The sequence below is a fragment of the Sebastes fasciatus genome, chromosome 14, assembly GCF_043250625.1.
Source record: "Sebastes fasciatus isolate fSebFas1 chromosome 14, fSebFas1.pri, whole genome shotgun sequence".
NCBI classification, from domain to species: Eukaryota; Metazoa; Chordata; class Actinopteri; order Perciformes; family Sebastidae; genus Sebastes; species Sebastes fasciatus.
In genome coordinates this window covers 16,467,125-16,480,315 of record NC_133808.1, presented here as the reverse complement: position 1 = coordinate 16,480,315, position 13,191 = coordinate 16,467,125, and the positions used below count along the sequence as shown (strand labels likewise).

At 37.1% G+C, this 13,191-nt stretch overlaps 2 protein-coding genes across 2 annotated transcripts; both read left to right on the top strand.

The window, feature by feature from the left end:
• The first annotated feature begins 3,417 nt into the window (after positions 1 to 3,417).
• On the top strand, positions 3,418 to 8,337 carry hoxd11a (homeobox D11a). Its single transcript, XM_074659267.1, has 2 exons — positions 3,418 to 4,186; positions 5,058 to 8,337. The coding sequence occupies exons 1-2, from the start codon at positions 3,574 to 3,576 to the stop codon at positions 5,291 to 5,293; spliced, it is 849 nt and encodes a 282-aa protein (XP_074515368.1). The 5' UTR covers positions 3,418 to 3,573; the 3' UTR covers positions 5,294 to 8,337.
• Positions 8,338 to 8,764: 427 nt separating this feature from the next.
• hoxd10a (homeobox D10a) lies at positions 8,765 to 11,861 on the top strand. The gene is made up of 2 exons (XM_074659266.1): positions 8,765 to 10,427; positions 11,469 to 11,861. The coding sequence occupies exons 1-2, from the start codon at positions 9,605 to 9,607 to the stop codon at positions 11,735 to 11,737; spliced, it is 1,092 nt and encodes a 363-aa protein (XP_074515367.1). The 5' UTR covers positions 8,765 to 9,604; the 3' UTR covers positions 11,738 to 11,861.
• Positions 11,862 to 13,191: the final 1,330 nt, after the last annotated feature.

Sequence of the window (13,191 nt, the reverse complement as noted above, 5' to 3'; positions counted from 1 at the left end):
CACAGGAGGTCAGACTGGGTTTAAAGGCTGCTACTATATCAAAGAATGACCAACCAGACCAGCATACCCAGTATAAACCATTACATGAGAGTGAATCTATTAATGGATCCTCCCATTGCATCATTATCACGTCATCATCACCGCATCACTGCATCAAGAAACACACCACTGCAGTCATATTAGAGGTTCATGAAAGTCATGGTAACATTTGTAATGAAACGCGAAGAGATGGTTCTTCCATCAGTGACTGTTACACAGGTTTTTTTTTTTCATTTTTGGTCTTTTATTTTGTCCAGCTTTCGTGTGTGTAATTTTTATTGGTTCAATCTTGCTATAATTGTAATATATTATTTTAGCACACAATCACACGCTCATATTTCTATATTGTGCCAACTCGAGATTTGTCTTTTTTTCTTCCGTTTATAATCGTTCCCACACATGTTTCAACTACTATTAGCTTTTATAAGTTTTCTAAGCGTCTGATACCTACGCAACGTTTTCCTGCAGTATTTGTTCTTTTATTGCTTTACAGCCAAATGCAGCCAGACAGCGTCATATAGCTGCTTAAGATAGTGGGGGCGCCAAAACAAAGTTAAGGTCAAGTTAGTTAGTTAGTTAGCAATGCACAGCCTAACTAACTACTTCCCACAGTATTAGCACAAAGCTGCTTCTTTGTGAAGAGGTAGAAATTAGTTTAACTAAATATGGACTTTTTTTTTTTTAAAGTAGCTTCCCATTTATATTTGGTAAAGTTGGAGTATTAAAGTTAATTTTACGCACAACAAAACAGGCTCAGCAGCACAACAATTTCAATTCAATTTGGTCTCTCAAAACTTTTAATTGTAACTTGTAAAACTAATTTCAACATGTGAATAATCTGTTGTTGCTGTTGCTCATACTGTATATGAATGTCACAGTTAAAGCTCAGAACATTAAATATCACACAATATTTTAGTGCACAAGCAAAGCAAAAACAGATCAAGGAATAATTATAATAGTAAAGATGATGGTAATAATAATTAAGAATCCACATTTCAAAATGCTTCACAACAAACCGATAAATGGAGACGATAAAAGCTACACAAGCTAAAAGAAACAGTCACACAAGTGACAGGCAACAGGTCGCTTTAACTTGTTTGTTTGTTTTTATATGGTCATTGTATTCTTTAACATTTCACTGCAATACAATGTGTTATTGGTGATTGGCTAAAGGTGTGTTTTTACTCTTTAAACTGTGGTGAAATAGTTTAAGAAATGTCCAATTTTCACCCTAGTTTTTTTTAACATAAATGCAAACGTTGTTGTGCCTGGTGTTTACTGCCTGTGTGGTGAAGGTTGAAAACAAGAGAACTCGACCACAGAGCTGATTTTACCCCCCCAATAACAACAAACCCAGTCGGCTGTGAGCTATACCTCCACATTGCGTCTGACCTTCAGGCTTTAAAGCCGAGAACAATCTACTTGTCCTCTGACTACAATACTGGCCTTCAAATTAGACCTGCGTTTTCTACTGGAGCTGCACGATTTGCATGATAATTTAATGTCCAATTTAAATTTTCTTTTAAGATGTTGTCTTTCCTTTTCTATTTTCTAATAATAATAATACAATAAAGTATGAAAATAAAAATCATACTCACAGAACAACAACAAAAAGGCATGCGTATATCCGTTCAGCAGTGTTTTAAGTCTCTCTTGGTGATCTCCACCGAGGAGAAGGGCCCTAAACTCTGCAGGCATGGCTGCCTTCGCACAATAAAGTGATTTGGGTGCAGAGAGAGGCTTGTTGTTGGTGAATGCTTGGTGGACATCACCTCGACCACAGACGGTCAAAGCCAGTTGTTTTGGACTTGGCCATGCTGAATGTGCTTCAGTGATGGACTTAGCTTATGTTTTTTGTGGCATCCAAAGTCAACTTTTCCTGCATTTTTCCAGCAGCACACACACAGTGGGCTGTTTTATTTGGCTATTTGCACGCTCGCTCATCTGCATTTATTATTAAGGTGTAACACAAGAAAAAGGCAAGTAGGATGTAGTGTTTTCTAATACAGAGTTTAAAGTTGACGCACACTTTGGTTTGTTTGCTTTGCAGTTTTTTTTAACAAGATTTTGTACCAGCACAGTCATTTTGTGGTCTTGTTATGTCTTTTTGTGGCGCCTGAGTCCTTTTTTTTTGCACCACCACGCTGCAGGCCAAGATAATTGTATCTGACAATGAGTTAAAATATTTCCCCTGCTGTGTATTTAAATGTCTTCCAACCATCCTGGTGCGCAGTGATTATACGCACTGAACCCTCATATTTATTTGCATAAAACCCCATTTAATGAGTCGCTTGTGAATCCCACAGGCTTCTTTCTCTCTCTGGTTTTGCAGCAGAGAGATGCAGCCACGGTGGCCCTGGTTGCTCGGTGCCATTTTTCTTCAAGCTTTTGCTTATAAATGTGAACTTCAATGTGTCAAAACCTACACTGTAAAAAAAAAAAAAGTGTGAAAATAACGGAAATTTTCCTGCAGCAGGGGCGCCAAAAAATGTCTGTTAAAAACTGTCTGTTAATTAACATAAATAAACTGTAAAAAAAACAAAAAACAACCAGTAATCATTTTTATATAATTAGCCTTTATTACTGTAATATTACAAGAAATATTTTACTTTTAACATATATTTATTGTTAATAAAATCGTAAATCTAAGACCATTTACATATAAATCACAAATGAAACATAACACACGTAATTTTACGTTGCAAAACCCAAATTGACATTAACTCTCAGAAGTTTTGCTAAAAAAAATCTGTACTTTTACAAGAAATACTTTTAGAATTCCATGAAATCCTAAATCAATATTTATAAATAGAGTCATAAACATCTAAAAAACAGAATAATTATCTTTAAAAATGATCAAGAAAAAGCTTAAATCCAGATAATAAGGATTGTGATTACAAAAAATACTGTAAATCTAAGACCATTTACATATTAATCACAAATGAAACATGTCATTTTTACATTTTTTTCTGTCATTTTTGAAATACAGAAAAAAAAGAAAAATTTCTTGAAAAAAACTGTAATTTTTTTTTTTTTTTTTACAGTGTAACTGTTGCTGCAAACTCACTATACTCCAAAAGTGCGCACAATCTATTGACTGATTGAGCGCTTGCTGGGTGTCATTACATTGTCATTAAAACTCTGAAGACGATGCTGTAAAGCTTTCAATTAAATATTCCAGCGGTGGTTTGACAAATGTATTTTTCCGTGAGCTATAGGAGCAAAGGAGGCTGGAGAGGAGTTTCCTCCTGCAGACAGGGAGCCAATGGAGACTCTCCAATGCGCTCACATGAGTTCCTCCGGTCAGTTTTTTAATGACTGATATTGATGTATGGTAATTCCTTTGGCTTGGATCACATGACACAATTACCTCAAGAATCGATCAAGATGTATTGCAGGTCTGCCTACGTTTCCGATTTTCTCTCCTGCATGGCGAGGTCTCTGGTGCTATAGAATAGATGGACAAAGTTTAACGCACAAAGCTGCAAAAAAAAAAATCCTCTCCTCCTCTTGTTGCAAAAGAGGAAAAAGATTATGACGGAATACGATGATCGCAGCTGCGCGTCAAATATGTATTTACCGAGCTGCACTTATTATGTCTCGACGCCCGATTTTACATCAGTCTCCTCCTTTCTACCGCAGACCACTTCGTGTCAGATCAATTTCCCCTATTCTCCCAACATAGCCCATCAGGTCCAACCTGTTCGAGAGGTCGCTTTCAGGGATTATGGACTGGACCATCCCAGCAAATGGCACTACAGGGGCAATTACGCGTCTTACTACTCCACGGAGGAGATAATGCACCGGGACTTGATCCAGTCGTCCCCCAGCACCAGCAGCAGCAGCACTAGCAGGGCGGATTTGCTTTTCAAAAACGAGTCCCTGTACGGCCACCATGCAGGGACCAGCTCTCCGTGCGGTTTCTTCAACGGTGTGGGTCGAAATGGGGTTCTCCCTCAGGGCTTTGACCAGTTTCTGGACTCGGACAAGACCAACGTGGAGCTCCACAAACAAAAGACAGACTCTGCTGCTGCTGGAGATGCTGAGAATACCAATCAGGCTGCAACCAAACTGGAGCAGCACAAAGCTGACGTCGACGAAGAAGAAGACTCATCCTCCAACTGTGGAGACAAGAACAACCAACAGAGTAAGCCTATTTTTTTTCTTTTGTTCTTGGATATAAGGTGTGCAAAGTGAGACAATAGAGAGTCTAAGAGCATGCACTGTGCACCATGGACACAGTGCACGCTCTATAGACTCTCCATTGGCCGTCTCCAGTCCAGGGTTATGTGGCTCTTTATAAGCATGCAAAAGCTTTTTATATCCCTATAAGATTTAGTTTACGGTTGTAAAGGTATTTTACAATGGGAAACCGTTAACTTAACCGTACTTTTAAAGGTTGCCCTTGTGTCTGATAACAAGACTGGAAGGGGTTGCTGGAAGTGATTTGTATTGATAGGAAAAATGGTTTTATTAAAGTTTATTTCATATGTTTATAGGCAATGATGTGCAGGTATAAAGACACTTTAAGGGAATTTAATAGTCTAAGCTAAATATGCATACAAATCACTGCAGTGTATAAGTTTATTTTAATGCACGTTGTTGTTGTTGTTTCTGTCATTGTGTGTGTGTGTGTGTGTGTGTGTGTGTGTGTGTGTGTGACGCAGAGAGAGAGGGCCTTTGTGCATAAATAAATAATTAAATAATTATCTGTCAATATCTAATTTTTGTTTATATCTTATTTTGTATATTGTATATTGGTAGAATTTCAATTTTTTTATTCTTATTTTATTCTAACGTTTTTATCTTATTTTGTTATTATACTGTTTAACTTGCACCAACAACACCAAAGCAAATTCCTATAGTGTATACCTCTTACACCTGGCAATAAGCACGATTCTGATTCTTCTGATTCTGATTGAACCTGTTAAATGCATTATAGTCTAAATATCCAGGACTTCTTCTTCCATCTTCATTTATTTTCCTCCCCGTTTTTTCTTCTTCTCTTCTTGTTGCAGGTTCATCGACCAAGTCCAGGAAGAAGAGGTGTCCTTACACCAAATACCAGATCCGAGAACTTGAACGAGAGTTTTTCTTCAACGTGTACATTAACAAAGAGAAGCGGCTCCAGCTGTCCAGGATGTTAAACCTGTCCGATCGGCAGGTGAAGATCTGGTTTCAGAACAGAAGGATGAAAGAGAAAAAGCTCAACCGCGACCGCCTACAGTATTTCACTGGGAATCCTTTATTCTGATACCTGACATATAGTTACACACACACTCACACACAGACACACACACACACACACACACACACACACACACACACACACACACACACTGGTCCCTGCAGCATCACCCTGTTTTTTAAACAGTTTATTTTACACAAATCTGGCATTTGGAAAACAAATCTGCCATCTTTTTTCTCTTTTTTTACAAACAATTTCTGCATTTATTTATTATGTTTGTTCATATATTTTCACATTATTGGCAACCAATATTCCAGCAAAGCGCGCTAAATGTGCTTCAAAATTATTTATATCAAATATATTATGTAGGCTTCTTCCTTATTGTGTAATAATGTCCATTTATAAAGACGCATGTATACTGCACGTTGTGGTGTGAAATAAAAAGTAGACACGACAAATGTTGTATCATATAGTCACGAAAACTTGTCACATGAACTTAACCAAGTCCAACACACAGGAGAACATTTTTTTTTTTTTTTGTCCTCAAGATTCATCAATGAAATGAGAAATTTGGCGCTTGTAGGACTGTATGGTCCCGTTATTTCCTCTGCTTTTAAACACTGGATTGTTTACTAAACCTTGAACCGTCTAGACAGTATAATAAACCTAGCTGTAAATGTCTAAATAGGGGGCTATTGGACTTTGGTGTTCCAACCCCCCCAGACCACAGGATGCTCTTTCCTGTCTCAAAGTGGTTTCACTCCAGGCTACAAATGTGATTTTCTGCGCATCCAGTCCACATTTAGCTCCTTTTCACATTGTATAATGGTAGTTAGTTGGGATACAATGGAGGGATATTCTAACGACGACCGCCATATGAAAGGATGAGTACATTTTCAAGTTTATCTGATTTTTCTATTATTCTCAATGTGGATTTTTTGAGGCGTCTAAATCTGCTGCGGAGGAGAAAGATTTCCAATTGTTGGCGAGAAAAAAAAAAGCACGTTTCCATCTTGACTTAATGCAGGTGAAACGTTTCCATCTTTGTGCAGCTCCACTGCGACGACACTATATAGTACCATGCTTTTACATCATAGTGTGCTATCTATTTTTGTAATTGGAGTAAATAAGCGCATCATTCCACATAAACAGTCGCTTTATTGATCAATCATGGGATAATTTTCACTTTAGCTCTGCAGCAACAATTCAGCATCCTTTATGAAAAAAAACAAAAAAACATTTTTTATTTCATTTGTGATTCATCACATCTCCAGTTATTTCCCAAAAAGGCTATTAGAAAACTGAGGTTTCATTAAGCGTTTAATTGGGTTGTCATCATGTCCTACAGTGAAATCACATTACCAACTGTGTTGGGTGTTTCACTCTCTGCTTCCTGCTGTATCCACATGAGGGCAGACTTGCAGCTTTGGCTGAGAGTGGAAATGCAGAATTGAGCCAAATTTAACATCTAAGCTGCATGAAAATCATTTAATGGACGAATAATCCGTTTAACACAGGTTTTAGTTTACATTTTTATTTTAATTCTAACATACAGTGGCCCGAATTGTGTTGTGTTCAACAGATAGTAGGCCTACTTTTTATTTTTATGTATTTTTTATGTCCTATCACTTTTTATTTTATATCAAACCAACTGTACAGGCTTTGCAGCTTCTTTCAGAAAATACCAGCACAGTTATAATGTTAATCCTCATTATTTATTTCACTCAGTTCTCTGTTTAATTGATGCAACTCCCGCGTCTTCCAGACGGCAACTACATTTACAAGTCATGTTCAAGTGTTTCGAAAGGACAGACTAAATAGATATAATTCTACTTTTGTCATATGAAGCTTTAAAATACAGACTTCGATCTTCACCTGAACGCCGCACAACCTTACAGGCCATTTAAATGTGTCTCTATAGACTCCAGATATTATGACATTGTGGGGGATTATTGACGTAAATGTGCTTTACTTTTCCTTTCATTTAATTTCACTTTGCAGCTGTATAACTGTTAAATCACCGTTTATCTGCGTCTGGCTATTTGCTTTTAAGAATATAAGAGTTACTGCAAAAAAAGGACAGAAATGTTGCCTGAAATTACAACAATATTGTCCTTTTTTTCGAGCAACTCTAGGCCTACCTTTAGGCTGTATGTTTTAGTTTTTGTATACTCTACCCTTACGTTTGAAATATCACATGGCTCTTCTGGTGTTTGCTTTAAATTATTATTATTATTATTATTATTATTATTATTATTATTATTATTATTTTTATTATTTCATAACCCGAGGTCCAATTTGTTTTTCTACATTTACGGTACTTGTGTAGCCTACATTTTGTGTGTATATGAATTGTTGATTATACCTGAAGAATATACTCGCATATTAAAGTTTTTTTCAGTTCAGTGCGTCCCATGATATGCAAAATAGACTTATCTGTTTGAGCAATTGTCATTATTCGAAACATGATTATTAAAACAAAAATGGTGTCCGTGTTGTCTGAGTTAGTTTTTTTTCTTCTTTCTTTAAAATAACTGAAGGTGGTATAACCATGAATGTATTTCTTATTTTCTATTTTTTTTTACACATATTCAGTGATTAAATTTGGGTTAACAAGCCTTTATTTTGTTTGTGGATCTGTGATGTTTGAGATGATTTGCATAGTCTATTATATGCTTATTTACAACCAACTGTAAATATCTAAGATCCTTGAAGACAGAACCTCTCAAACACGATGTAGGATTATTCAAAGCTTGTTGCATGAATACCAAAGATATGATTATTCCATGCTACATTTATTGAGCTTTGTTTATTTGTGAAATACCTGTAGGATCGTTGCTATTTGTGGCCTGACTTCAGTGTTTCGGTCGATGGTTATTTTCAGGTTCAAAGTGTTTTTTTAATTTGTTTCCCTCCTCAGTTTAACAGGCACACTTTATCTTGCACACATTTGACTTCCTTGCAGACAAAAACAATGGAGCCCTGAGCAAAAATAATCCCCAGACTGTTCACACCAGCCAGGTTTTTTATTTTCATCGGACATCAGAAAAAATACCTGTGGAAAAAAATGTAAATAAAGATAATGTGCTTAATAATCTGTGCAAATAATAAAGGACACTTTTCTATCCGTCTTAATTAAGTGGGAGTTTATTTGAAAGGTTGCAGGATTATAATGTTGACCTTCATGCGTACAGACATAGTTTCTCAGCTATTTAAATATGTGAATGATGGACACATTTTACCTTCTAGATTATTTATTTTTACATGCTGATATGCTGCATGGAATCTAAATGTCCTTACATGTATTTTATTTATTTAACCTTTAATTAACCAGGTTAGTCCCATTGAGATTAAGAACCTCTTTTCCAAAGGGAGACCTGATGGCCAAGACGGTCAGCAGCAAGAACACAAAGTTGCAGACACAAATAGAGATAAAATACAATTCACAAACACTGAAAGCACTAAAATTTGCATTAAAAGAGAACTACATCAAAAGTTTTGGGTGTTGTTTGATTGCAAAATAAATCAACAGGAAGATGCAAGAAATAAAACAAACCCTGAAATAATTAAAGATTGACAGAGCAAACAGTATATTAGCAATGTGCCATCTTTATTATGTTATCCATTCTTACATTAATTCCAACAAATATTTGACACACTGAAATGTAAACAGTTAATGTGGACACTGTTGTCCAAAAATAACCAAAACAAAACACCATTATATTCAGTAGAGATGGTTACATTTCTCAAACCCTGAAATAATTAAAGATTGACAGAGCAAACAGTATATTAGCAATGTGCCATCTTTATTATGTTATCCATTCTTATAATAAATCAAAAATATGAACACAGTGAAATGCAAACAGTTAATATGCACACTGTTGTCCAAAAAAACCAAAAAAAAAACAGCATTAAATTCAGTAGAGATGGTTACATTCTTTCACAGTCTGCAGTTGTCGCCTATGCGCCATATAGGCATTTTACGCACACATACACACTCCTTTTCCTCAGTCTCTCACACAAAGAAACACACATCCTTTGAAGCATTGAACTCTTTGAAGACATTTCATAGTACTTCACTTGTTTGCAAACGTGAAATCCAAACGAAAGTGTGCTATTTTCCCACTCAAATCGTCTTTTTTTTTTTTTTTTAAATGTGATTGTTTGGGTTGAACAGCCTCGGTTAAGTCTGCAAAACCAATTTCAAGTCCGTGTTGTAGGTGTCGCTGTTGACCACGTCTGCATCCGCAGTGCCAGTGAGTGCGCACACAGAGAGAGGAGGCTGCGTCTCAAGGCCATTTTCAAATCTCATTGGTGGGTTTGTCATGTGGTCTGGGATGGCATCCTGACTTACACGGAGATTGTTTTTTCCTAGATATGTCATCTTACAAAAGGGACATCTCTCTCCTCCTTAAAGAACTTAACCCTAACCCAAAAATGTCCTTCCCCAGTAGCTCTCCTGCGGCAAACACATTTCTAGTGGACTCTTTAATTGGTGCTTGCAGGTCGGACAGCTTTTACTCCAGCAGCAGCAACATGTACATGCCGTCTGGCTCAGAAATGGGAACTTACGGAATGCAAACCTGTGGACTCCTGCCGTCTTTCGTGCAAAAAAGAGGGGAGGTGAACCACCACCAAAATGTGGGCATGAATGTCCACTCGTACATACCTCAAATAGACTCAAACTGGACTGATCCGAGCAGACCCTGCAGAATAGAGCAGATGTCAAACTGTACATTCTCACAGAGCATAAAGGAAGAGAGTAACTGCTGCATGTACTCTGATAAGAGAGTGCAAAAAGTCAGCTCGACAGATGTCCCAGCTTATTCTAATGTTATTTCCGAGGCTTGTCCTGTCGATGGTCCAGAGATCCCGGTTCCAGGGTATTTCAGACTGAGCCAAACTTATGCGAAACAGCAGGAGAACTACTGCCATGCACCTCCGAGTCCAAACCCAACACTGCTGCAGCTCAAACCGCAGCCCTCCTCCAACAACTCGGTGCCTGCAAATTTCGCAGAGGTGGTGGAAAAGAAAAGTGAAGACGACATCAAGCAGAAGAACCCCGAGACCTCAAGGACACCGGTCCCTGCAGCAGCAGAAAGCCCGGATCCCAAGTCCAGCAGCTCCGGACTGGAGAAAAGCTGCTCCATGGAATCCGCCTCTGTGTCCAGTCCTGAGCTGCTCCACAAGGAAGGCAAAGGTGGGTTGGCTACACAATGAAAAGCTTTTTATCTTGCAGTGCTGTGCTGAGAAGGCTCCAGCATCATAAAAACCAAAGTATAAAACACAAACAACCCTAAAGTCGTAATGTTTAATGAGAGTCTTTCTCAGGTTGCAGTAATGGGCAACAGAGAATGGTTTTACCATCATGCAGCATGCACACTGTGTGTTGCCATTTCCTCACATATTTAAATGCAAGTAATGTGCAATTAAAAAAATAATTCCACATTATGTTGCTTTGTATTTTGCATTGTTTTTAGAACTTGAAATGGCATGAGTGTTGCATATAAATGCTAATTAAATAACTCCAGGAGCTTCTTAAATTGGTGCATTTTGTAGCTCCATGCGTAATTTAGTTGAGTCTTTAACTAGAAAGTGACAAAATCACATCATGTTGCTTTTATATTTGCACTCTTTTTTCAGAACTTCAAATATGCATATGTGTTTGCATATACATGCTAAGTAAATAACTCCAGGAGCTTCCAAAATTGGTGCATTTTGCAGCTCCATGCGTAATTGTGGATAGTTGAGTCTTTAAGTCAAGTCAAGTAAAATTTATTTCTATAGCACATTTAAAACAACATGAGCTGACCAAAGTGCTTTACAGACATAGTGCAGAATAAAAACAGGTCAACAGAGCAGACAACAAAAGACAACTTTAACTAGAAGGTGACAGAATCACAGTTTGAAATACTTTTTTTTTAGTTGCTAATTTTAACAATTTAATCAAACATTTTAATGCATTTGAAAGCTTTCATTAAATTAATAGAGTTTTTGCTCATCATGCTTCCAGCTGTATCAAGATGTGTTGTCCTATGGCGCGCGGTTTGATCATTTGGGGGTTTAATTTCATTTCTATTTTATTAGTGGTTGTCATGTATGTGACTAATAACACCCCCTGCATTTTATTTATTCTGGGAAATGATTTATTTCCCAGAGGTAAAATCCAAAAAGCAGCAGGTGAGAGTTTTGTTAAAGCTTGAATCACTGAATGTGTCTTCTTGATTTGAATCTTTCTCAGACTGCGACAGACCGACGAGCAACTGGTTAACCGCAAAGAGTGGGAGAAAGAAAAGATGTCCCTACACAAAGCACCAGACCTTGGAGTTGGAGAAGGAGTTTCTCTTCAATATGTATCTGACCCGAGAGCGCCGCCTAGAGATCAGCAGAGGCGTCAACCTGACCGACAGGCAGGTCAAGATCTGGTTTCAGAACCGCAGGATGAAACTGAAGAAGATGAACAGAGAAAACCGCATCCGAGAACTCACCTCAAATCTCACCTTTTCGTGAGCTGTGCATGTTATATATCTGTGGTTATAGAGCGTCTTTTTTTTTCTTTCTCTCATGTTCAGTTTGATGCTTTGGTGGCATTAGACGTTTATCTGCAATTTCAACGAAACTGTGACTATATATATATATATATATATAAATATATATATAAGCCAATTTTAGTACTTTGTGTGTGTCGTCGTGTGTTTGTTTTATTTTATCACAGGGTAACACTTTTTTTGGTCTTAAATTATTGGAGATTTCTTCTAGACATGGATGTCCTATTGTGTCGCCGAGCTGTTTTGGAAAAAAACTCTTTATTTTCAGTCATGAAAGCACATTTATTGTCGTGTATAGTGCAACATTTGTTTTACAGTATTTGCTCAGCAAGTGAAATGTGTTTCTATGGCTGGAAAAAAAACGATGTTAAATCTGTGAATTTCTTGCATGTTTGTGCATGTATCTTGCAATAAATTGTCAAATAATATTGGTTTGTGTTGTGCTTATGCTTTTCAAAGTCTCAAAGGTTTACAATTATCTCAGTTAGCGCTTATTTGCTTTGACGCAGGCATTATTATAGTTTGCGTAAAATGGTCATGAAAAAGTGGGGAAACAAAGAAAAATACATTTTCTAAACGAGCCTTTACTGCAAGAAAGGAAATAGTGTTCCAGAAATGTTCCTAATGTGTTTCTAATTTAACTCAATTAGAGCATAATTGTTTCTAATTTCAGTTGGCTGTGAGCCTGCAAGCTTAAAAACATGAAAATATTTAGTTTGTGGTTTACCCAGCACTTTTAACACATGCGGTTTTTAGTTGTTGGGATACAATACCTAGCCTATTATTGCATGTTTTTAAAAGATATACCAACACCTTTAAGATAAACTGAAAACTAGAGTGATATTTGTGAATTTAAGCACAACAAACTAAATCTAAGATGACAAAAATGTCCCATGCAGCCTCTCTTGTGTAGAGAGACTATAATAAAAGGCGGATGTCTTATAATGAAATCAATATGTTGTTTTTTGTTTTCAGCTCTTGTTTGTGACTAAACCAACAGTCAACCATCGGACTGGGTTTGTTATGTTCAAGCACAAATTCACAGGCAGCTCTTCTCTTCCTCTCATTCACAGGCCTCAGTAGCCTCGTTTCTTTTCATTGTGCAGAATAACTTCAAATTTTCTGATTATTATGTGATGAAATGACATGTGACCGCCAGTCTGATCCAATCTGCACATTTGACCTAAATCCTCACTAGATTTCCCTTTAGACACTTGCTTCTGTTTTTTTTTATGCACTGAAGGTCAACAAACTCTTTTTTTCCTCCCCAAAACAAGCTCAAACGTTCATTTCTACAAAAAAAAAGAAAAAGAAGTTGCATTTAAAAATAAGCTTTCAGACAGCAAAACACAGACGGACTTTGCTTCTCCTTTAGTCTGTTCTTTTTTTTTTATTGACGGCATGTATAATCACACG

What these genes read in the sequence shown, in the direction of transcription:
- hoxd11a (XM_074659267.1), top strand. Translation starts at nt 3,574, where the DNA reads ATGACGGAATACGATGATCGCAGCTGCGCGTCAAATATGTATTTACCG. An exon ending in AGACAAGAACAACCAACAGA is followed by an intron (nt 4,187 to 5,057) that starts GTAAGCCTATTT and finishes TTCTTGTTGCAG; the next exon opens with GTTCATCGACCAAGTCCAGG.
- hoxd10a (XM_074659266.1), top strand. Translation starts at nt 9,605, where the DNA reads ATGTCATCTTACAAAAGGGACATCTCTCTCCTCCTTAAAGAACTTAAC. An exon ending in GCTCCACAAGGAAGGCAAAG is followed by an intron (nt 10,428 to 11,468) that starts GTGGGTTGGCTA and finishes AATCTTTCTCAG; the next exon opens with ACTGCGACAGACCGACGAGC.